This window comes from Saimiri boliviensis, chromosome 7 (genome assembly GCF_048565385.1).
Source record: "Saimiri boliviensis isolate mSaiBol1 chromosome 7, mSaiBol1.pri, whole genome shotgun sequence".
Taxonomy (NCBI): Eukaryota; Metazoa; Chordata; class Mammalia; order Primates; family Cebidae; genus Saimiri; species Saimiri boliviensis.
Genome location: NC_133455.1, coordinates 106776757 through 106794004, shown reverse-complemented (window position 1 = coordinate 106794004; position 17248 = coordinate 106776757). Strand labels below are relative to the sequence as shown.

The window sequence follows — 17248 nt, the reverse complement described above, 5'->3', positions numbered from 1 at the left end:
AGCCATTTATTGGGAGCCACTATGTGTCAGCCCCTAGGATCTTTTGCTAAGATTCCCTGAAAGGGGCTCCCCCTGAAATCGGTTTCCTAGAATCAGGGGAATATTGTCAGTCTGCCCAAAGATCTGTAAGAGGAAAAAACACACACAATAATTATCTCTTTGCCGTTTGCAGAAATCACACGCTATTCTTCAACCTTTATCTTTAAATGCATGCGTCTGCAGCACAGCCACTGTCATGATTACCCTTAGCCTGACACTTACACTTGCTGAGCAGTTCCTACAGGCATAATATCATTATTGAGCAGTTCCTACATGCATAACATGATAGAGAGCCACAAAAATAGACAGCAATGTTTGAGTGGAAAGGACTTAGTGAGGAGAAGAACAGCAGTTTCCATGACTGCTTTTTCTTAAAAAAAAAAAAAAAAAAAAAAAAAATTATTATAGGGTGATAATGTAACTGCCAAACTGCCACTCATAATTGTCTAAGTGAAAAGGGTCCCTGCCCAGTTCCATGAATATCACCTTGCATCCTCTCAGCAACCACACAAGACTTAAGATACAGGCTCAGAGAGGCTGAGAAGCTTGCCTCCTGCAATCAATTTTAGGGGACGTGGGACAAGGTGCTACGTGACGGTAAACTGAGGCCATATGACCGTAAGACTTTCCTCTTTGCTCCTTACTGCTCTACATCAACAGTAGCTAATTACTTTTAAGAGCTCATCTTTCTTCCTTACAATTTTACTTTTCTTTCTTCCTAAGCAGCATTTAAGATTAGTAAACTTTTTTTTTTACTATGGGTATCACTTTAGGAGGTCAAGGCAGATGGATCACTTGAGGTCAGGAGTTCCAGACCAGCCTGGCCAACATGGTAAAACCTTAACTCTACTAAAAATACAAAAAATTAGCGGAGTATAGTGGTGTGTACCTGTAATTCCAGTTATTCGGGAGGCTGAGGCAGGAGAATAGCTTAAACCCAGGAAGCAGAGGTTGCAGTGAGCTGAGATCATGCCACTGCACTCCAGCCTGGGCAACAGAGCAAGACTCTGTCTTCAAAAAAAAAAAAGGTAAGAAAATGATTTTTGTTAATTTTTTAAAGAAAGAATATGTTTTAAACAATTTAGGCATTCATAGCTTGTTTAATAAAATGAAACAATGTCATTACTTTAAATCATAATATAAATTATAAAACTTTAAAAATAATATTAAGGATCTGAGTTTCATATGCAAAGAAAATGTATCTTTTTTAGAATTTAGTGGGAAATATGTTTTTCTTAAAAATTTAGTACAAAACAGGAAAAAAAGAAGCATGTATAAGACTGTGTCTATGTGATATCATAAGAAAACTTTAGCAGCCATCATTTTGTCTGTGCAAAGCCAAAGATTTTTCAAACATCTAGATACACTGTCTAGAGAGAAATCATGAAAAATTCAATTATAAACAAAATCTTAGTTTAGATAAAACAAGCTTTGAAAACAACCCTGTAATTTGCATAATTGTACTCTGTAGAATAACATCTATTTGCATGACTTTGACCTAAGGCTAAAGTTCTGCCAAAGTTATAATAAATATTAGAAAAGAGAACTTTCAGTGCCAATGTCCCCCCACTTTTTTTTTTCAATTTCAAGTATTTGTATTTTAAAATAATGTGGGAAATAGAATTCCAAAATCCTATTATGAAAGCATTAAATATAAAAGCAACATCTGGACTTCACAAAAGAATATATTTTCTTTCATTTGTACTTCTGGCTGCTGAATAACTTACTGCAGCAAGATCCTTCCATTAGTATTCAAACATGTAGCCAGGGCAATAATAATTACTATGGCAGAGAAAGTTGCCTATTAACCCTTCAACTTGTCTTCTATGCAAGCATTCCATCTGATGTGTTTTGGCTGAACACTATTTGAATTGCTCTTTGGTCCATGTCCAAAATATTCTATTGTTGACATACTCATCTAGTATTCTTCAAACTGTCTGATTTTGGGGACGGATGCTAATTAATTTTAATTGCAATGCCCAAAAGACAAAACTAAAGAAAAAGAAAAAAAAAATGTCATAAGACAATCACTTAGCTGAATAAAATTCCCTCAATCTGTATCTTTACATATGATTTACCAATCAGTCAAGTGGTACATTTCCTTGGCTAAACGTAATTGGAAATATTTTCTGTTCTAAAATTGGCCATTCTTGCACAGACCCAGCCCTGAATGCATTATAATCAGGCAGCTTAAATCATATGGCATGCAAAGCTTCCATTATAATCTAAAAATGTCCCAAAACATATGTTTTGCTGAGCATCTACTATGTGAAAAACCATTATGATAGTCAGGCTGTGAGATACAAGATGAATAAGAGAATCTTCCTTCAAGATGAGTGTTTTTGGTTAAGAGGTACAGCTAAAATACAAAACACAAACTGAGTAAAGCATAACAGAAGAAAATCTAAAGGATTAGAGTGGAAACTTATTAAAATATAAAATTTTAATCATTTGCTACAGATATCACTAAGAGATCAATACCATCCTTGAATTTAAGGCCAAATTGTGGGATTCTTTTTTTTTTTTTTTTTTTTTTTTTGAGACAGGGTCTCACTCTGTTGTCCAGGCTGGAGTGCAGTGGTACAATGATAGCACACTGGAGCCTCGACCTCCTGGGTTCAATCAAATCTTCCACCTCAGCCTCCCAAGCAGCTGGCACCACAAGTATGCGCCACGCCCAACTTATTTTTGCAGTTTTTGTAGAGACAGGATCTTGGTATGTTGCCCAGGCTGGTCTTGAACTCTTCGGCTCAAGCAATTCTCCCACCTTGACCTCCCAAAGTGCTGAGATAACAGGCATGAGCCACCATGTGGGATTCTTAATTCTTTATAATCTCCCTTCAAGGATATCAGAATTAAAATTATATATGACTGATGGAAGTCTTCATAGGAGCATATGGTCTAAATTTATAGGTTTCAAAAAGAAAAAAATAATAAATGTAGAGCAATCAACATATGTGACTGCTTCAACCCCTTGAGAAAAGAGGAGTCTGTATACAACTGAAATACAAAATACAATTTAAGAGGAACTCTTACTCTTTTAGAGCTGTGTTTGTCTCAGATACAAATATTTTAAGAGGATACTGGGGAACCTTTTGGAAAGCAATTATTTGACTTGAAAGAATGTGCAAGACAAATCATGTCTGTGGATTTGAAACCGAAAATAACAAAAGGTTTATAAAAAAGAAGCAAGACTATTCTAATGAATGAGAGGTTGTTATGTTGCCCAGGTTGGCCTCGAACACATAGCCTCACCTCCTCAAGCGCCAGGACAACTGGCATGAGCCACCACGGCCCCAGCAAGACTATTCTAAAAGAGACTTTGAGGACAGTTTGCTTTGTTTTTTAGCTGTCGGTAGAGGGGACATATACACACACGTATGTATATACAATGTATACGTGTGTGTGTATATATGTATATATATGTGTGTGTATGATATGTATATAACATGATCCCTTTGCCATACTGAATAAGACCAGCGTAGTATCAAGGTTTAATTTCTGATAGACCTTTACGAGAACTCAGGAGGTTTTCTTGTCCTAGCCCCATGCCCTCACCTGTCTTCTCATCTCTCCAGGGCAGCTGGCTCCACCGCTGCCCCGGTAGAGCTGTCCTGGATTCCCCTAAGCAAGGTCAGATGCTTTCTCCTTGGTATCACCACTGAACCTGGTACAGATCTTGATTACGGTTATTAACCACAAGTTACTGAAATTATCTGTTCACCTGTTTCCTTTCCAGATAGTGAGGTACTGGAGGACAGGGACCCTGGAACCTAGCAGAGTGCCTGGTAAAATACGTACACTCAGCATTTTTAGAACAGATGACTGAGGGTATTTCAAAGTGCCACGGAAGAAGAAAGTTCTACCAGGACCATAAAACCACTAGGGCATTATGTTAATCAAATTATTTAAAAGAATAAATAATCCATTCTTTCCGTAATTATTTGCTTGGCTTCAACCACCTGCTTAAACACAAAGCACACAAGATACCAACCTTCAGGGAACTTACATTTTAGAGGAGAATGAGAAGGAGACACAACTCTTAAAAATTGTAACAATGGAATATGTACAACATTTACGATATTTTGCATGATTTCTAGAAGACTCAAATAACTAGGCCATTCACCAGGAAATTTAAACTCTAGTTGCAGGAATAATAAATGCAAAGATAATGAACAACAAAGACAAAATATGGGATGAATGCTAACTGCATAGAACAAAAAATAACTGAGAATTCACTGTGGGCACTCAGGGCTAGAAGGATCATTAACAACTTTCTGGATTTGTGACAGACATGCAAGGGGAGGGAGTCTGTGAGTAGAAAAACACCAGGTGTTTTTTCTGTTCTCTCACTCAATACTCAACACAGAGGAGTTCTGACCAAACATGTAAGGATTTCTCCCCAGAACAAACAAGCAATACATTCTGCAGTGGATACTAGCTGGGTATCCTCCAAGTGACTTACGACACTATTTACCTGGAGACGATATCAGATCCCACAGTTAAGGGTTCAGTCCCACAAGGCAGCCCCCCACTATTTCTAATGCCAATCACAAGCCCCAGGTCATTTTACCTGTGCTTCTGATGGACTATTTATAAATTGGGATTCCCACAGCCCCCTCCTTGGGTTCCATTAATTTGCCAGAGTGGCTTGGGGAAGTCAAAGAAACACTTCCGTTTACCGGTTTATTATAAAAGATAAAGATGAAGAGATGCACAGAGTGAGGAATAGGGGAAGGGGCACAAGAGTTTTCACGCCCTCCCAGGGCAATCCACCTCTAGGTACCTCCACTGTTCAGCTATCCAGAAACTCCCTGAACCAGTTCTCTTGGACCTTTATGGAGACCTCATTGGATAGTTCTGACTGAACCATACTGAAAAGTGACTGGACAAAAAGCATATGATTTAATGCTAATAGAGTGAAGGGGGAAACCCAGCAAGGCCTGTATGTTCAAATTTCTCTGGCATCTCCATGCAGCATTCCTTCTCCCAGGGTATGGGGCAGGACCCCTTTTGAAATGGGGTCTTATGGCCTACATTCAGATAAGGTAGATGGGAGAATTTCTTCACGGGCAGTTCTCACACAGAAAGGTGGTGAAAGATTATATTTTTAGTTTCTAAAACTGGAACGACAAAGATAAAAATAGGGCAGAAGGTCAGAGATGGAGATTCTGTTTTCTGAGGCCTAAAGCACCCCAACATTATAGCAAGAGTTACAGGAGTTACAAGCCAAGAACCATGGCCAAAAACATATGTGTCATAATATCACGGGGAGCCACTGAAAAAAAGGTGAGGCTGAAATTACTAAGAAGAGGAATGGTCTGAGACAATGGTCAAAGAGGAAAATTGTAAGACTTGTTGTAACAACAGAAAATTCTCTCCCCCTGCAACCTGGGCTCCTCTCTGCTTGCTGAAAACAATCAGCAGCTGAGATCCTACAGATGCCGCCTGTTTCATAAAGCTCTCAGACCCATTCTTCTCTATTCCTATGACCGCTGCAGGCATTTCTGACCCCAACTACTAAAAAGGCTTAGCTCTACTGTCTCCCTTCCCAACCAACTTTAGAATGTGCTATTATGGAGATCTTTCCAAAAGCAAATCCAATCCTATCACTCTTTCATTAAAATCCTTCAGAAGCTCCAAATCACGTACAGGGTAAAATCCAAAATCCTCAAAGTGTATGGAAGATCCTTCATGGCATAGCCTCTCCTTGCCTTCCCTTGCAGGCAACTATTTGGAACTCCAGACTCTCCTCCAGTCATTTCGGCACTACATTTGCCTAGTCTTTCAGCATCTGACCCAAAGATCTCTTCTGTGAAGCTCTCTCCCATCCTCTCCCTGTGGTTTTGTATGTACCTTTTATTGCAAATGTCTGTCTGAATGATGCAGAGAAATCCAAACTCAGTTTCTTCTTCTGCACTCTCAACACAAAAAAGAATACGTTTACAACCAGGTATGGGAAAACTTCTCCCCACATGACAAGCAGGTAGTCTTCCAGCAATGGACACCAGCTGCGTGTCCTCTAAATCAAGTTAAATTGAATACTATCCACCTGCAGAAAGCCTCAGAGTTCATAGATTGAGGGCTCAGTCCTACAAGGCTGACCCCTACTTCTGATACCAATCACAGGACCCAAGTTGTTTTGCCTGGATTTCTGACCCACTGAGAGTCACAACAACATCCTCTTTGGGTTCCATTAATTTGCCCGGGCAGCGCACAGAATTTTTGCGTTTTTATGGGGGCTTTATTACACAGGCATGACTGATTAAATCACTGGCCACTGGTGATCAAATTAACCTTCAGCCTGACTGTTCTGGCTCCAGTTTGGGAGACGGGGCTGAAAGTCCAACCCTTTAATCCTGCCTTGGTCTTACCAGCCCCCATCAGGAAGCTAGGGGCTACCAGCCAACTGTCAACTTATTAGCATACAAAAAGACACTTATCATTTTGAAAATTCCAAAAGCTTTAGGAATTGAATGCCAAGAAACTGGAAGAATACTTCATGTATTTCACAATATCACATTCTGGTTCTAAGGAACTTTTCTCCTGAAAGACACGGGTATGTCTTACTCATTTTTAGTCTCCCAACACCTGCCCCAGCACCTAATCCTGAAACTAGCATAGAAGGACTGCTCAATCAATATTTATGAAGGAAGACTGGGGCTAGAATCAGATTTATAGGTGATTAAACCTGAAGTAGGTAATAAGGGAACAGAGGTGGGTGAGGGAAGGTAAAGTCTATGTAAAAATGTGACAGTTGTAAAGGGAGCCAATAGTTGGACGATATGTCTCAAAGGCCATGGACCATGTCATCTGTCTGCCCCCTCAATGATATGACCATTAGTGATGGGGATCAGAGAGTAAACTACCATAAACAGACTAGGAACTCAAAGCAACCAACCAACCATCCACACACAAAACCTTTTTATCTGAACAATCTGAGTAGTTCCTGATAGCTCATAGTCTTTTCTGGAACCACTTTTCCTCCTTCAGCAAAGCTTGATCATAGAGAACAAAATGCAAGAAACAAAATAAAGCAGCATGCTAATCTGATTCTGCATTCTGGCTATAAAAGCTCTTCTTATCACTTTCTACACTAACAGGAAGAGATGCTGAATTTAATTCACTAATTAGTGGAGGAAAGAAGGGGCAAAAACCAGCCGAGCACACTCTTGCACACTTGGCAAGGTAGCACACAACCCGCCTTCCAGGGGCTTTCAGCAACATGATCTCCACCAGCACAACAGGGGCTTCAAACCACAAATTTCCCACCACTACTGCCTGGATGTGGCTTCAATGGTTGGCTGGTGGCGTTGCTTTAGAAATAAGTGGCCTATTGCAAAAATGCTCAAATGCCAACAGGTTGCCACACGAGCAAACCTTTGGAAATAATTTCTGCCGGCCATGACTTAAGTAAACAAAGTAAAGATCCCCATAGTGAGATATACCATTCTTAATTCTCCAGATCAGTTCCTTCTAAACTAGAAGGCAACACTGACACAAAGTACTAAAGAGCTGGAGAGGTGGCTCACTCCTGTAATCCCAGCACTTCTGAAGGCCTAGGTCAGGCGTCCCCAAACTGCGGCCCCCTGAGGCCATTTATCCGGCCCCCCGCCGCCCTTGAGGAAGGGGCACCTCTTTCATTGGGGGTCAGTGAGAGGAGCACAGTATGTGGCGGCCCTCCAACGGTCTGAGGGACAGTGAACTGGCCCCCTGTGTAAAGTTTGGGGATGCCTGGCCTAGGTAGAAGGATCACTTAACCTCAGGAGTTTGAATCTAGTCTGGGCAGCCCTGAGACTGCGTCTCTACTAAAAGAAAAAAGAAAATTAGCCAGGGGTGTTGTCACAGGCCTGTGGTCCCAGCTACTCGAGAGGTTGAGGTTGGAGAAGTGCTTGAGCCTGGGAGGTCAAGGCTGCAGTGAGCTGTGATTGTGCCACTGCACTCCTACCTGAGAGACAGAGGGAGACCCTGTCTCTAAATGAATAAATAAAAGTACAGTGTTTCAAAAGTAAGCACAAATCTACTGTTTAAAAGGCCCTAAATCCCAGCTACTAGAGGGTACATTTCCACGTACGTACATAAAGCATCTCTATTATACAATCAGGGACCACATCCAGTGAGAAAGTTATTTTTTTGTTTTTTGTTTTGTTTTTTGGTCTCCTGCAAATTGGGCCATTATAATGTCAGATGGTTTACCCAGGAACTCCTGTCAAAATAATTCTCCTGTTCCTATAGCTTTCCATACTAACAACAGGAAGAGATGCTCAATTTAATTCACTAATTAAATTAGCTGGGTACAGTGGCTCACACCTGTAATCCCAGAGCTTTAGGAAGTCAAGGCAAGAGGATCGCTATAGGCCAGGAGTTTAAGGCTGCAGGGAACTATGATCTTGACCCTGCATTCCAGCCTGAGTGACAGAGCAAGACCCCGTCTCTAAAATCATAATTCTCCCACTCTAATTATAAAGGTAATATTAATAGAGGGATTTCACAGAAATCTTCAGTACACAAATAGGTTTCAAAGTATTATACAACTACTGACAGTGACAATCAAGTACTAGGAGAAATATATTAGTCAATAGCGTTAACAGAGACCTGCATTGCAAAACTGAAGGCTGAGGTTAAAATTATTATCTTCATTTTACCAGCCTCCTCTGCACAGTTGGAAATAATTATTTTGTAAAAGGTGGTGCACCACTATCAGCCTAATCCCAGTAATCTTTAAAAAGTCTTACTCTTTTGTAAAGGCATAAACTTAACGTGGACACAGTTAAATATTTTCTGATACAAAATCACTGCAATCCACATTAAATTTGTATTTCCAAAAAAACAATCAACCAAGTGGACATGGTGGTGCCTGAAGTCCCAGCTACTTGGGAGGCTGATGTGGGAGGATCACTGGAGCCCAGGAGGTCGAGGCTGCAGTAAGCCATGATCGAATCACTGCACTGCAGCCTGAGTGACAGAACAAGACCTTGTCTCCAGAAAAAAAAAAAAAAAGAAACAAAATAAATCACATTCATAGATACTGGGGGTTAGAATATCAACATACCTTTTCATTTACTGAAAGAAAAAAAATTGCCAAGCCCTGTTTAAATGGTACCTGTTGCTTGACATAAAACGTGTTGAGATGACCCCTATAGTAGAGGCCCCAGGGCCCCTCAGGGAGAGTGGGAAATGCCTTACTAATATGAACAGTAAAGTATTAATATTAGTAGTTTCTAGAGGGTGGGGAAGAGTAGAGATATTTAACTTTTTCTTAAATATATCTACACTTTGACTTGACAAAACTAGATATTAAAAATAAAAAGAGCTTATTGCCACACACTTCAGATAAATTTATACGATGCCTAAATACGTAAACACAGGCTAGACCAAATTACTTTCTGAACTGAGATTTATTGGTGGAACAGTAAAATAAAGCTCAGAGCCTCTTGATTACTTCAGTTTCTATTTGAGCTTCTACCTTCATTTACTTACAATACTCATTATAAACAGTGCACCTCATCATAAGAGACAAGAATACTTTCCTTGGAAACAGACTGTGCCAATTTTATAACTTTTTAAACTTCGCTCGTAAGATTTGTAGTTAATGCAATTATCAGGTACTACTTAATCTTGCTCAATAGTAATAGCAGTCATTGTGACCCAGTAATAAGAGTATTAATCTGCACTGGTCTTACAAGTCCGAAAACCTGGGTTTCAAAGTGTGAGAAGCTGGGCAGACCAACCTGTGCGCTTCCATTTTCTCTCCTATAAAAACTACTACTATTTGCTCCCCCCTTAAGGATGAAAATCTAGTAAATTGTTCTTAAATGAATGAATGAAAGGTGAAACTAAACAATAGAGTGTTGTAATCTCCTTTACTGGATTTGTCCCTGGACAACCAAGAAGCTACCAAATTCTTTTGATCTAAATGATTCGTGCTTAAAATGTGACAGAAAAAAAAAACCACACCCAATTCCTAAAATTACGTTACTTTTGAAGTTATTAGAGAACAACAGGCTTTGGAACATCAGCAGGATCTGTTCTGCTTTAAAATTGATTTGGCATCCAGACTAAGCCGAGTCGCCACAACAGACTGACATGGTAATTTAATTACAGTCTTCTGGAGAGACATTATGCCATTATCCCCCGACAGTGTTCTCTTTAGGGGCCTGATTTTCTCTCTAGTCCTCCCACCCCTTTGGTTTGCCTTTTTCTTTCTCTTAAAACAGCTCTCCCTCCGTTCGGCTTGTCACTTCCATGCATTTTTAGCTAGAAATGGGGCACCCCAAATTTGCTCCCCAATCCCCAGGGACCCTCAGGACTCGTGGGAAATGCCCTGCAGTCCACCCTGCCTGGGGGATTCCTCCTCTCATCACTGCCCTGGCGGGCTCCGCAGGTGGGAAAGGGTTCTCAGCGCGCGCCTCGCGACCACAAATCACTACCCGGGGCCGCCGCCCCCGGCCTCAACCCTCCCAGAGCCTTTGGTCGGCTTTTACTTTAAAGAGGATTCAGGTGGGTCACACCCGGTCCTCCAAACGCGGGCCCACTCCCAGGACCCCACTCTGGGGCTCACCCCTGTGCCCAGGCTCCTGGGCATCCCTAGCATTGTGGGAAGCGGGAAAGTGACCCCAAAGTTGCTTCTGAGTGGAGACTTTAGCACGCGAAGGCGTCCCCGCTGCTGCCAGACTTTTCAGGGGCGGAATCCCCCGCCTGTCCTCCCGGCCACCACGCGCCCCGCGCCTCCGCCCCCGCAGGGGCCGCACCCGGGCCCGAGTCTGCAACCAGCAGGGGACAGCAGGCTTCCTCCCCCGCCCGGAGCGGCCGAGGGTCCCGGCCAACCTCCCCTGCGGTGAGCGCAGCGCCCCCGCGCAGTCCCCGCACTTCTTCCCGCGCTGGCTCGGGCTCTCGGGTGGAGACGCTGGGACCCTGCACTCACCGATATCCCCATCGTCGTCGTCCTCCTCGTCCTCCATTTGTAGCAAAACGTTCCTGCTCATCTTTTTCATGTCTCTCCCTCAGAAGGCGGCTCCGAACTTGGCACGAAGTTGGGGGCTGCCAGGTTCCGGAACAGCGCAGCTTTCCCGGGGGTGGAGTCGGGGACCGCGGGGCGCGTGCAGCCCGGGCTCAGGGTCCGCTCCGCCCAGCCCACGCCTGGGAAAGCCGCGCCCAGACGCCCGCCGACCCGAGCCCAGCGCCCGAGGAAGCCTCCCGCCTGCCGAGCCGGGCCGGAGACTGAGCATGCCCAGTGCGGCCGCCGCGGCGCGCTGCGGAGGGATCGCACTTCCCCGGCTTTACTGGGCGCGCAGAAGGAAGTCGGCGGGCGGGCGTGGAGAGGGAGCAGTCCCGTCCTGCGCGCGGGGGACTCGCTGGAGGACGGGGCGGGAACACGCGAGGGCGGGAGTGAACGGGGTTCCCCGAGCATGGGTCCCCAGCAGGGCAGTGTTCCTTCCAAGGCCGTGCGTGGACACACACTGCGGCTCGCTTTGTTTTAGCCTCATACTGGAGAGGGGGCGAAATGCCGCCACAGCACGACTGCACCACCCTGGCAGGCGAGCTCGTTTGAATGGCGATGAAAGGCGACGTGGAGCTAATAATAGGGGATGTTGAATTGCTCGAACTCCGAAGTGGGGAAAGTGGAATCTGTAGAGGCAGGGTAAGATCACGGGGAAGTGGGGGTGGGAGGAGAGGCGAAACTCACACGGAATAAGCAAAAGAAGAAGGGGCGGGACGGACGGGGGTGGGGGTGGAGAAAATACTCTCAATAGGCGTGTGCACAAAGGCAGGAGGATTTCCGCATACACTGAGCTCCGGGTGGTGGAGAAGCGCCCCCTACCCCGCCCGCAGGAGCGCGCGGGGAGTGGTCGGAAGATAACCGCGGAAGCCTGCAGCCTGTTCGTCCCGTGCCTCTAAGAGGCAGAAGCAGCTGAAGGTCACTAGGCTTAGATGTGAACTCTTCTAAAGCAATGTGGAAAGCTATAATAAGGGAAAAGAACGTGGTGAAATAAAATAAGACAGAGTTTTTATTTTTATTTTTAATGCTTTCCTGGAAACCAAAGGGACCGATAGGACAAATCCCAAGGGATTGAGTACTTTAAAGACACGTGGAGTTGTTTGAACAGCAGATTTTGGGGATCGTGGGTTTACAAAACTTTTTCAAAAAAATTATTCAGGTTGGTCAATTTTTACTTCTCAAAAGGGCTAGAAGGTATATATGAAATATTGGTTATATGTGTTATTGTCTACTCATTGAATTTTTAAAATTTTTTTCCACTGAAGGGCTAGGGTTATTGCAATAACCCTAAATCTATTGTGCATTTTTTTCTTTCATATATTTTTTTTGAGATGGTCTCGCTCTGTTGCCCAGATGGGAGTTCGGTAACTAGAACTACAAGTGGAGCACACAACCACGTGGGGCTACTTCTTAAAATTTTTGTAGAGACAGGGGTCTCACTATGTTGCGCAGGCTGATTTTGAACTCCTGACCTCCAGTAATCCTTATCACGTGGGGCTAATTCTTAAAATTTTTTGTAGAGATGGGGTCTATGTTGCCCATGCTGGTTTCGGACTCCTGGCCTCCAGCAATCCTTACACCTCAGCTCCCTAAATTATTTTTAATGTTTTCTATGAATGAAAGAAAACATTGAGACCAATCTAAGTGGGAAAACAGCAATGAATATATACATTCAAAGACATGATGAAATTACCCTTTTAAGAAAATATCTGTGGGCTGGGTGTGGTGGCTTACACCTGTAATCCCAACACTCTGGGAGGCCGAGGCGGGTGGATCACAAGGTCAGATCGAGACCACAACATGGTGAAACCCCATCGCTACTAAAAATACAAAAAATTAGCTGGGCGTGGTGGCCCACACCTGTAGTCCCAGCTACTCGGGAGGCTGAGGCAGGAGAATCGGTTGAACCTGGGAGGCGGAAGTTGCAGTGAGCCAAGATCATACCACTATACTCCAGCCTAGCGACAAAGCGAGACTGTGTCAAAAAAAAAAAAAAAAAAAAAAAAAAAAATCTCCGGACAGTGTGAGAGGGAAGAAAAAAGAAAAAAAGAAAATATCTGGGAAACACTATACTTGCTACTGAACATACTTTTTTTGAATAAAGAGAATTGTTTTCAGTAAAAGAGACAGTACAGTACTCTGAAGATAGGAGGAAAAAAAAACAATGGGAGAAGAAAGATGAGAAGAGATTCTTTTCTTTTACTGAAGTTTCTCACCTGAGCTTGTGAAACTCACTAAAAGTAGAAACTTCAAAAGTGTTTTGGTTACATGATCAATTTTTACAATACTCATAGAACAAACTTGTGTAGTACTTTTTATGTGCTAGGAAAAGTTTTATGTGTTTTATAGGCATCCAGTCATTTAATCCATGTAACAACCCTAGAGATTGCTATCCTCTTCCTCAGGTATGAAGCAACTTTAGCAGCTTGTCCAAACTCACACAGGGAGTAAACAACGGAGCCAGGATTGAAACCCGAACAGCTTGTTTTAGAAGCTGTGCTCATAGCCACTTCATAAACCATCTCCAGAGAGTCCAAATCCATTTTTTTTTTTCAGATCACTTTTTTCCCCACCGATTCTAAATTCAAAGTCTCATCAACTTCCTGCCATAGTTCTTTCACCAGATGTTCTCATTTTTATGTACTAAGACTTTGCTCAAAGTTACTTTGTAGTTAATTATTGTAGTTGGTTTTTCAACAAGTTTCAATTAGTCATTTAGAATTCTTCACAGATTATAAGAGTTTACATTTTTCTTGCTTGATAAATGTTGCAGAGAAACATTGTTGGCCTTATATGTAAACATAGCTGTTGCTAGAAGGGAACTGAATTGCTAACTTAGGTTCTAACTATGAGTCTATTACTAGTAAATTCCATTCTTTCCTCTAATCCATTTTATTTCCTACCACTTCTCTTGTGCATTTTTTTCAGCTGAGTAATATATGCCTCAAAAATAGCCAAGATAATAGGCCTGTGTAAGAACCACACTCTTTTCCCTGAAGGATTATCATCCATACAATAATAATTTGTGAAATAAAATGTTCTTAATATATAGCCAGGTTATTTGTATTTGCAACAGGGATCACAGAACCATTATTTTCTCATTCATTCGTCATTAACTACAACTTTTGGCCACCAGGATATTCTTTCTTTGCCCATCCTTTAAATGTTGTTGCTTTTCTAGCTTCAGGTCTTGGGCCTCTTTTCTTCTCATCTTTCCCTATAGAACTCATTCAGTCCTATAACTTTACTGTTGCAGGAAAGTTATAACAGTATCTTTCCTATAACTTTATAGGGACAGGTGCATGGGCATTCAAACAGTGTATTCACATAGAATCCTACAGTCTTATGGGCCTAATGCTTGGGATTTAAATGTTCTGTGGTTAATACCCATCAATGATAGACTGAATAAACAAAATGTGGTACATATACACCATGGAATACTATGCAGCCACAAAAAGGAATAAGATCAAGTCCTTTGCAAGGACGTGGATGGAGCTGGAAGCCATTATCTTCAGCAAACTAACACAGGAACAGAAAACTAAACACATGTTCTCATAAGTGGGAGCTAAACAGTGAGAACACATCAACACAGGAAGGGGAACAACACACACTGGGGTCCGTGGGAGGGTGGGGTGCAGGGGGAGAGCATCAGGATAAATAGCTAATGCATGTGGGGCTTAATACCTAGGTGATGGGTTGATAGGTGCATCATGGCACATGTTTACCTATGTAACAAACTTGCACATCATACACATGTATCCTGGAACTTAATTTTTTAAAAAAGGTTCTGTGGTTGCCATCCTGAAATTCCTTTTTTTTTTTTTTCCTTCTTCCACTTTTATTTTAGGCTCTGGGGGTACATGTGCAGTTTTGTTATGGGTAAATTGTGTGTTGCTGAGGTTTGGTGAATGAATGATCCTGTCACCTAGGGTAGTGAGCATAGTACCCCATAGGTAGCCTTCCAACCTACCCCTCTCCCACTCTCCCGGCAGTCTCCAGTGTCTATTGTTTCCATCTTTGTATCCCTACGTATTCAGTGTTTAGCTCTCATATATAAGTAGGAACCTACAGTATTTGGTTTTCTGTCCCTGCATTAATCTGCTTAGGATAATGGCCTCCAGCTGCATCCATGCTGCAGGAAAGGACATGATTTGGCTCTTTCCTATGGCTGCATGCTATTTCTGAGTTCTCTGAAAAATCTCCAAACTGCTTTTTACAATGGCTGAACTAATTTACATTCCCACCAGCAGTGTATAAGTATTGCCTTTTCTCCACAACCTGGACAACGTCTGTTGTTTTCGACTTTTTAGTAATGGGCATTCTGACTGGTATGAGATGGTATCTCATTGTGATTTTGATTTGCATTTCTCTAATGATTAGTGATAATGAGCATTTTTTTTTTCATATATTTACTGTCCATGTGTATATCTGCTTTTGAGAAGTGTTCATTAGCTTTGCGCAGTGGCAGTATCATGGCCAATGAGTTTATCCAAGGCGTGATTATTGCTAATTGAAAACTTTTACCAACACCCCATTGTGAGGACTTACAATATAGTTGGCATTGGCAATTTTTGACAGTCTCTACGGAGACTAGAAAAGAGAGAGAGAGAGAGAGAGAGAAGTATTCGTTGATGTCCTTTTCCCATGTTTTAATGGGATTGTTTTTTTTTTTGTTTATTGAATTAAGTTCCTTACAGATTCTAGTTATTAGACCTTTGTCTGATACATTCTCCCGTTCCGTAAATTGTCTATATACTCTGCTGATAGTTTCTTTTGCCATGCCAAAGCTCTTTCCTAGGTCCCACTTGACTTGTCAATTTTTGTATTTGTTGCCATTGCTTTCCAGGACTTAGTCATAAATACTTTGTCAAGACAATGTCCAGAATGGTATTTTCTAGGTTTTCTTCCAAGGTTTGTATTGCTTTAGGTCTTACATTTAAGTCTTGAATCTATCTTGAGTTAACTTTTGTATGTGGTGAAAGAAAGAGGTCCAGTTTCAACTTTCTGCATATGACTAAGCTGTTATCCCAGAACCATTTATTGAATAGGGAGCCCTTTCCTCACTGCTGTTTTTCACTTTGTCGAAGGTCAGGTGGTTGCAGGTATGTGGCTTCATTTTTGGGTTCTCAATCCTATTCCATTGGTCTATGTGTCTGTTTTTATACAGTACCCTGCTACTTTGGTTACTGTAGCCTTTTTTTGAAGTCGGGTACTGTGATGTTCCTTGTTCTTTGCTACATCTTTGCTATTTTATTTTATTTTACTTTGTTTTATTTTTTTTGAGATGGAGTCTTGCTCTGTCACTGAGGCTGGAGTGTAGTGGCTTGATCTCAGCTCACTGCAACCTCTGCCTTCTAGGTTCAAGTGATTCTCCTGCCTCAGCCTCCTAAGTAGCTGGGACTGCAGGTGCACACCACAATGCCCAGTGAATTTTTGTATTTTTAGTAGAGACAGTATTTCACCATGTTGGCCAGGCTGGTCTCAAACTCCTGGCCTCAAACAATCCACCCACCTTGGCCTACCAAAGTGCTGGGATTACAGGTGTGAGCCACCACACCCAGCCCAGTATTATTATTTTTGCTTAGGAGTGCTTTGGTGATTCAGGCTGTTTTTGATTTCATATGAATTTTAGAATGCTTTTTTCTAATTCTGTGAAACATAACTGGTAGATTGACAGGAATAGGATTTAATGTATAAATTGCTTTGGGCAGTATGGCCATTTTAACAATATTGATTATTTCAATCCATGAGCATGGAATGCTTTTCCTTTATTTTGTGTCATCTCTGATTTCTTGCTGCAGTGTTTTGTAATTCTCATTGCAGAAATCTTTTACCTCCTTGGTAAGCTATATTCCTTGGTATTGTATACCTTTTGTGGTTACTGTAAATGGGATTCCTTTCTCTCTTTTATTGTTGTTCTCCTTCCTTCCTTCCTTTTCTTCCTTCCTTCCTCTCTCTCTCTCTGTCTCTCTCTCTGTCTCTCTCTCTGTCTCTCTCTCTCTCTCTCTCTCTCTCTGTCTCTCTCTCTCTCTCTTTTTGTTTAAGATCGGGGTCTCATTGTGTCACCCAGGCTGGAGTGCAGTGGCACAATCACAGCTCACTGCAGCCTTGACCTCCCAGGCTCAAGCCTTCCTCCTGCCTCAGCCTCCCAAGTAGCCTTCCTCCGTATCACATGCCAGCATGCTTTGGTAATATTTTATTTTTTTAAAA

At 42.2% G+C, this 17248-nt stretch overlaps 1 protein-coding gene and 1 non-coding gene across 4 annotated transcripts in view; one reads left to right on the top strand and one right to left on the bottom strand.

Moving 5' to 3' along the window:
• ANO6 (anoctamin 6) overlaps positions 1 to 17248 on the bottom strand; it is a 330625-nt gene that overhangs the window by 178652 nt on the left and 134725 nt on the right. For 2 of the 3 annotated variants that reach the window (XM_003941475.4, XM_003941474.4), the window contains exon 1: positions 10964 to 11133. The exons of the other annotated variant lie outside the window; for it this stretch is intronic. In XM_003941475.4, coding sequence (XP_003941524.1) covers positions 10964 to 11033 — 70 coding nt within the window. In that variant the 5' untranslated portion in view covers positions 11034 to 11133. Of the gene's footprint in view, positions 1 to 10963; positions 11134 to 17248 lie in introns of those variants that run through there. 3 annotated transcript variants of the gene reach the window in all.
• Positions 15489 to 15628, top strand: LOC120360791 (U4 spliceosomal RNA). Its single transcript, XR_005577210.1, has one exon. It is a non-coding gene; the product is annotated as a U4 spliceosomal RNA (small nuclear RNA).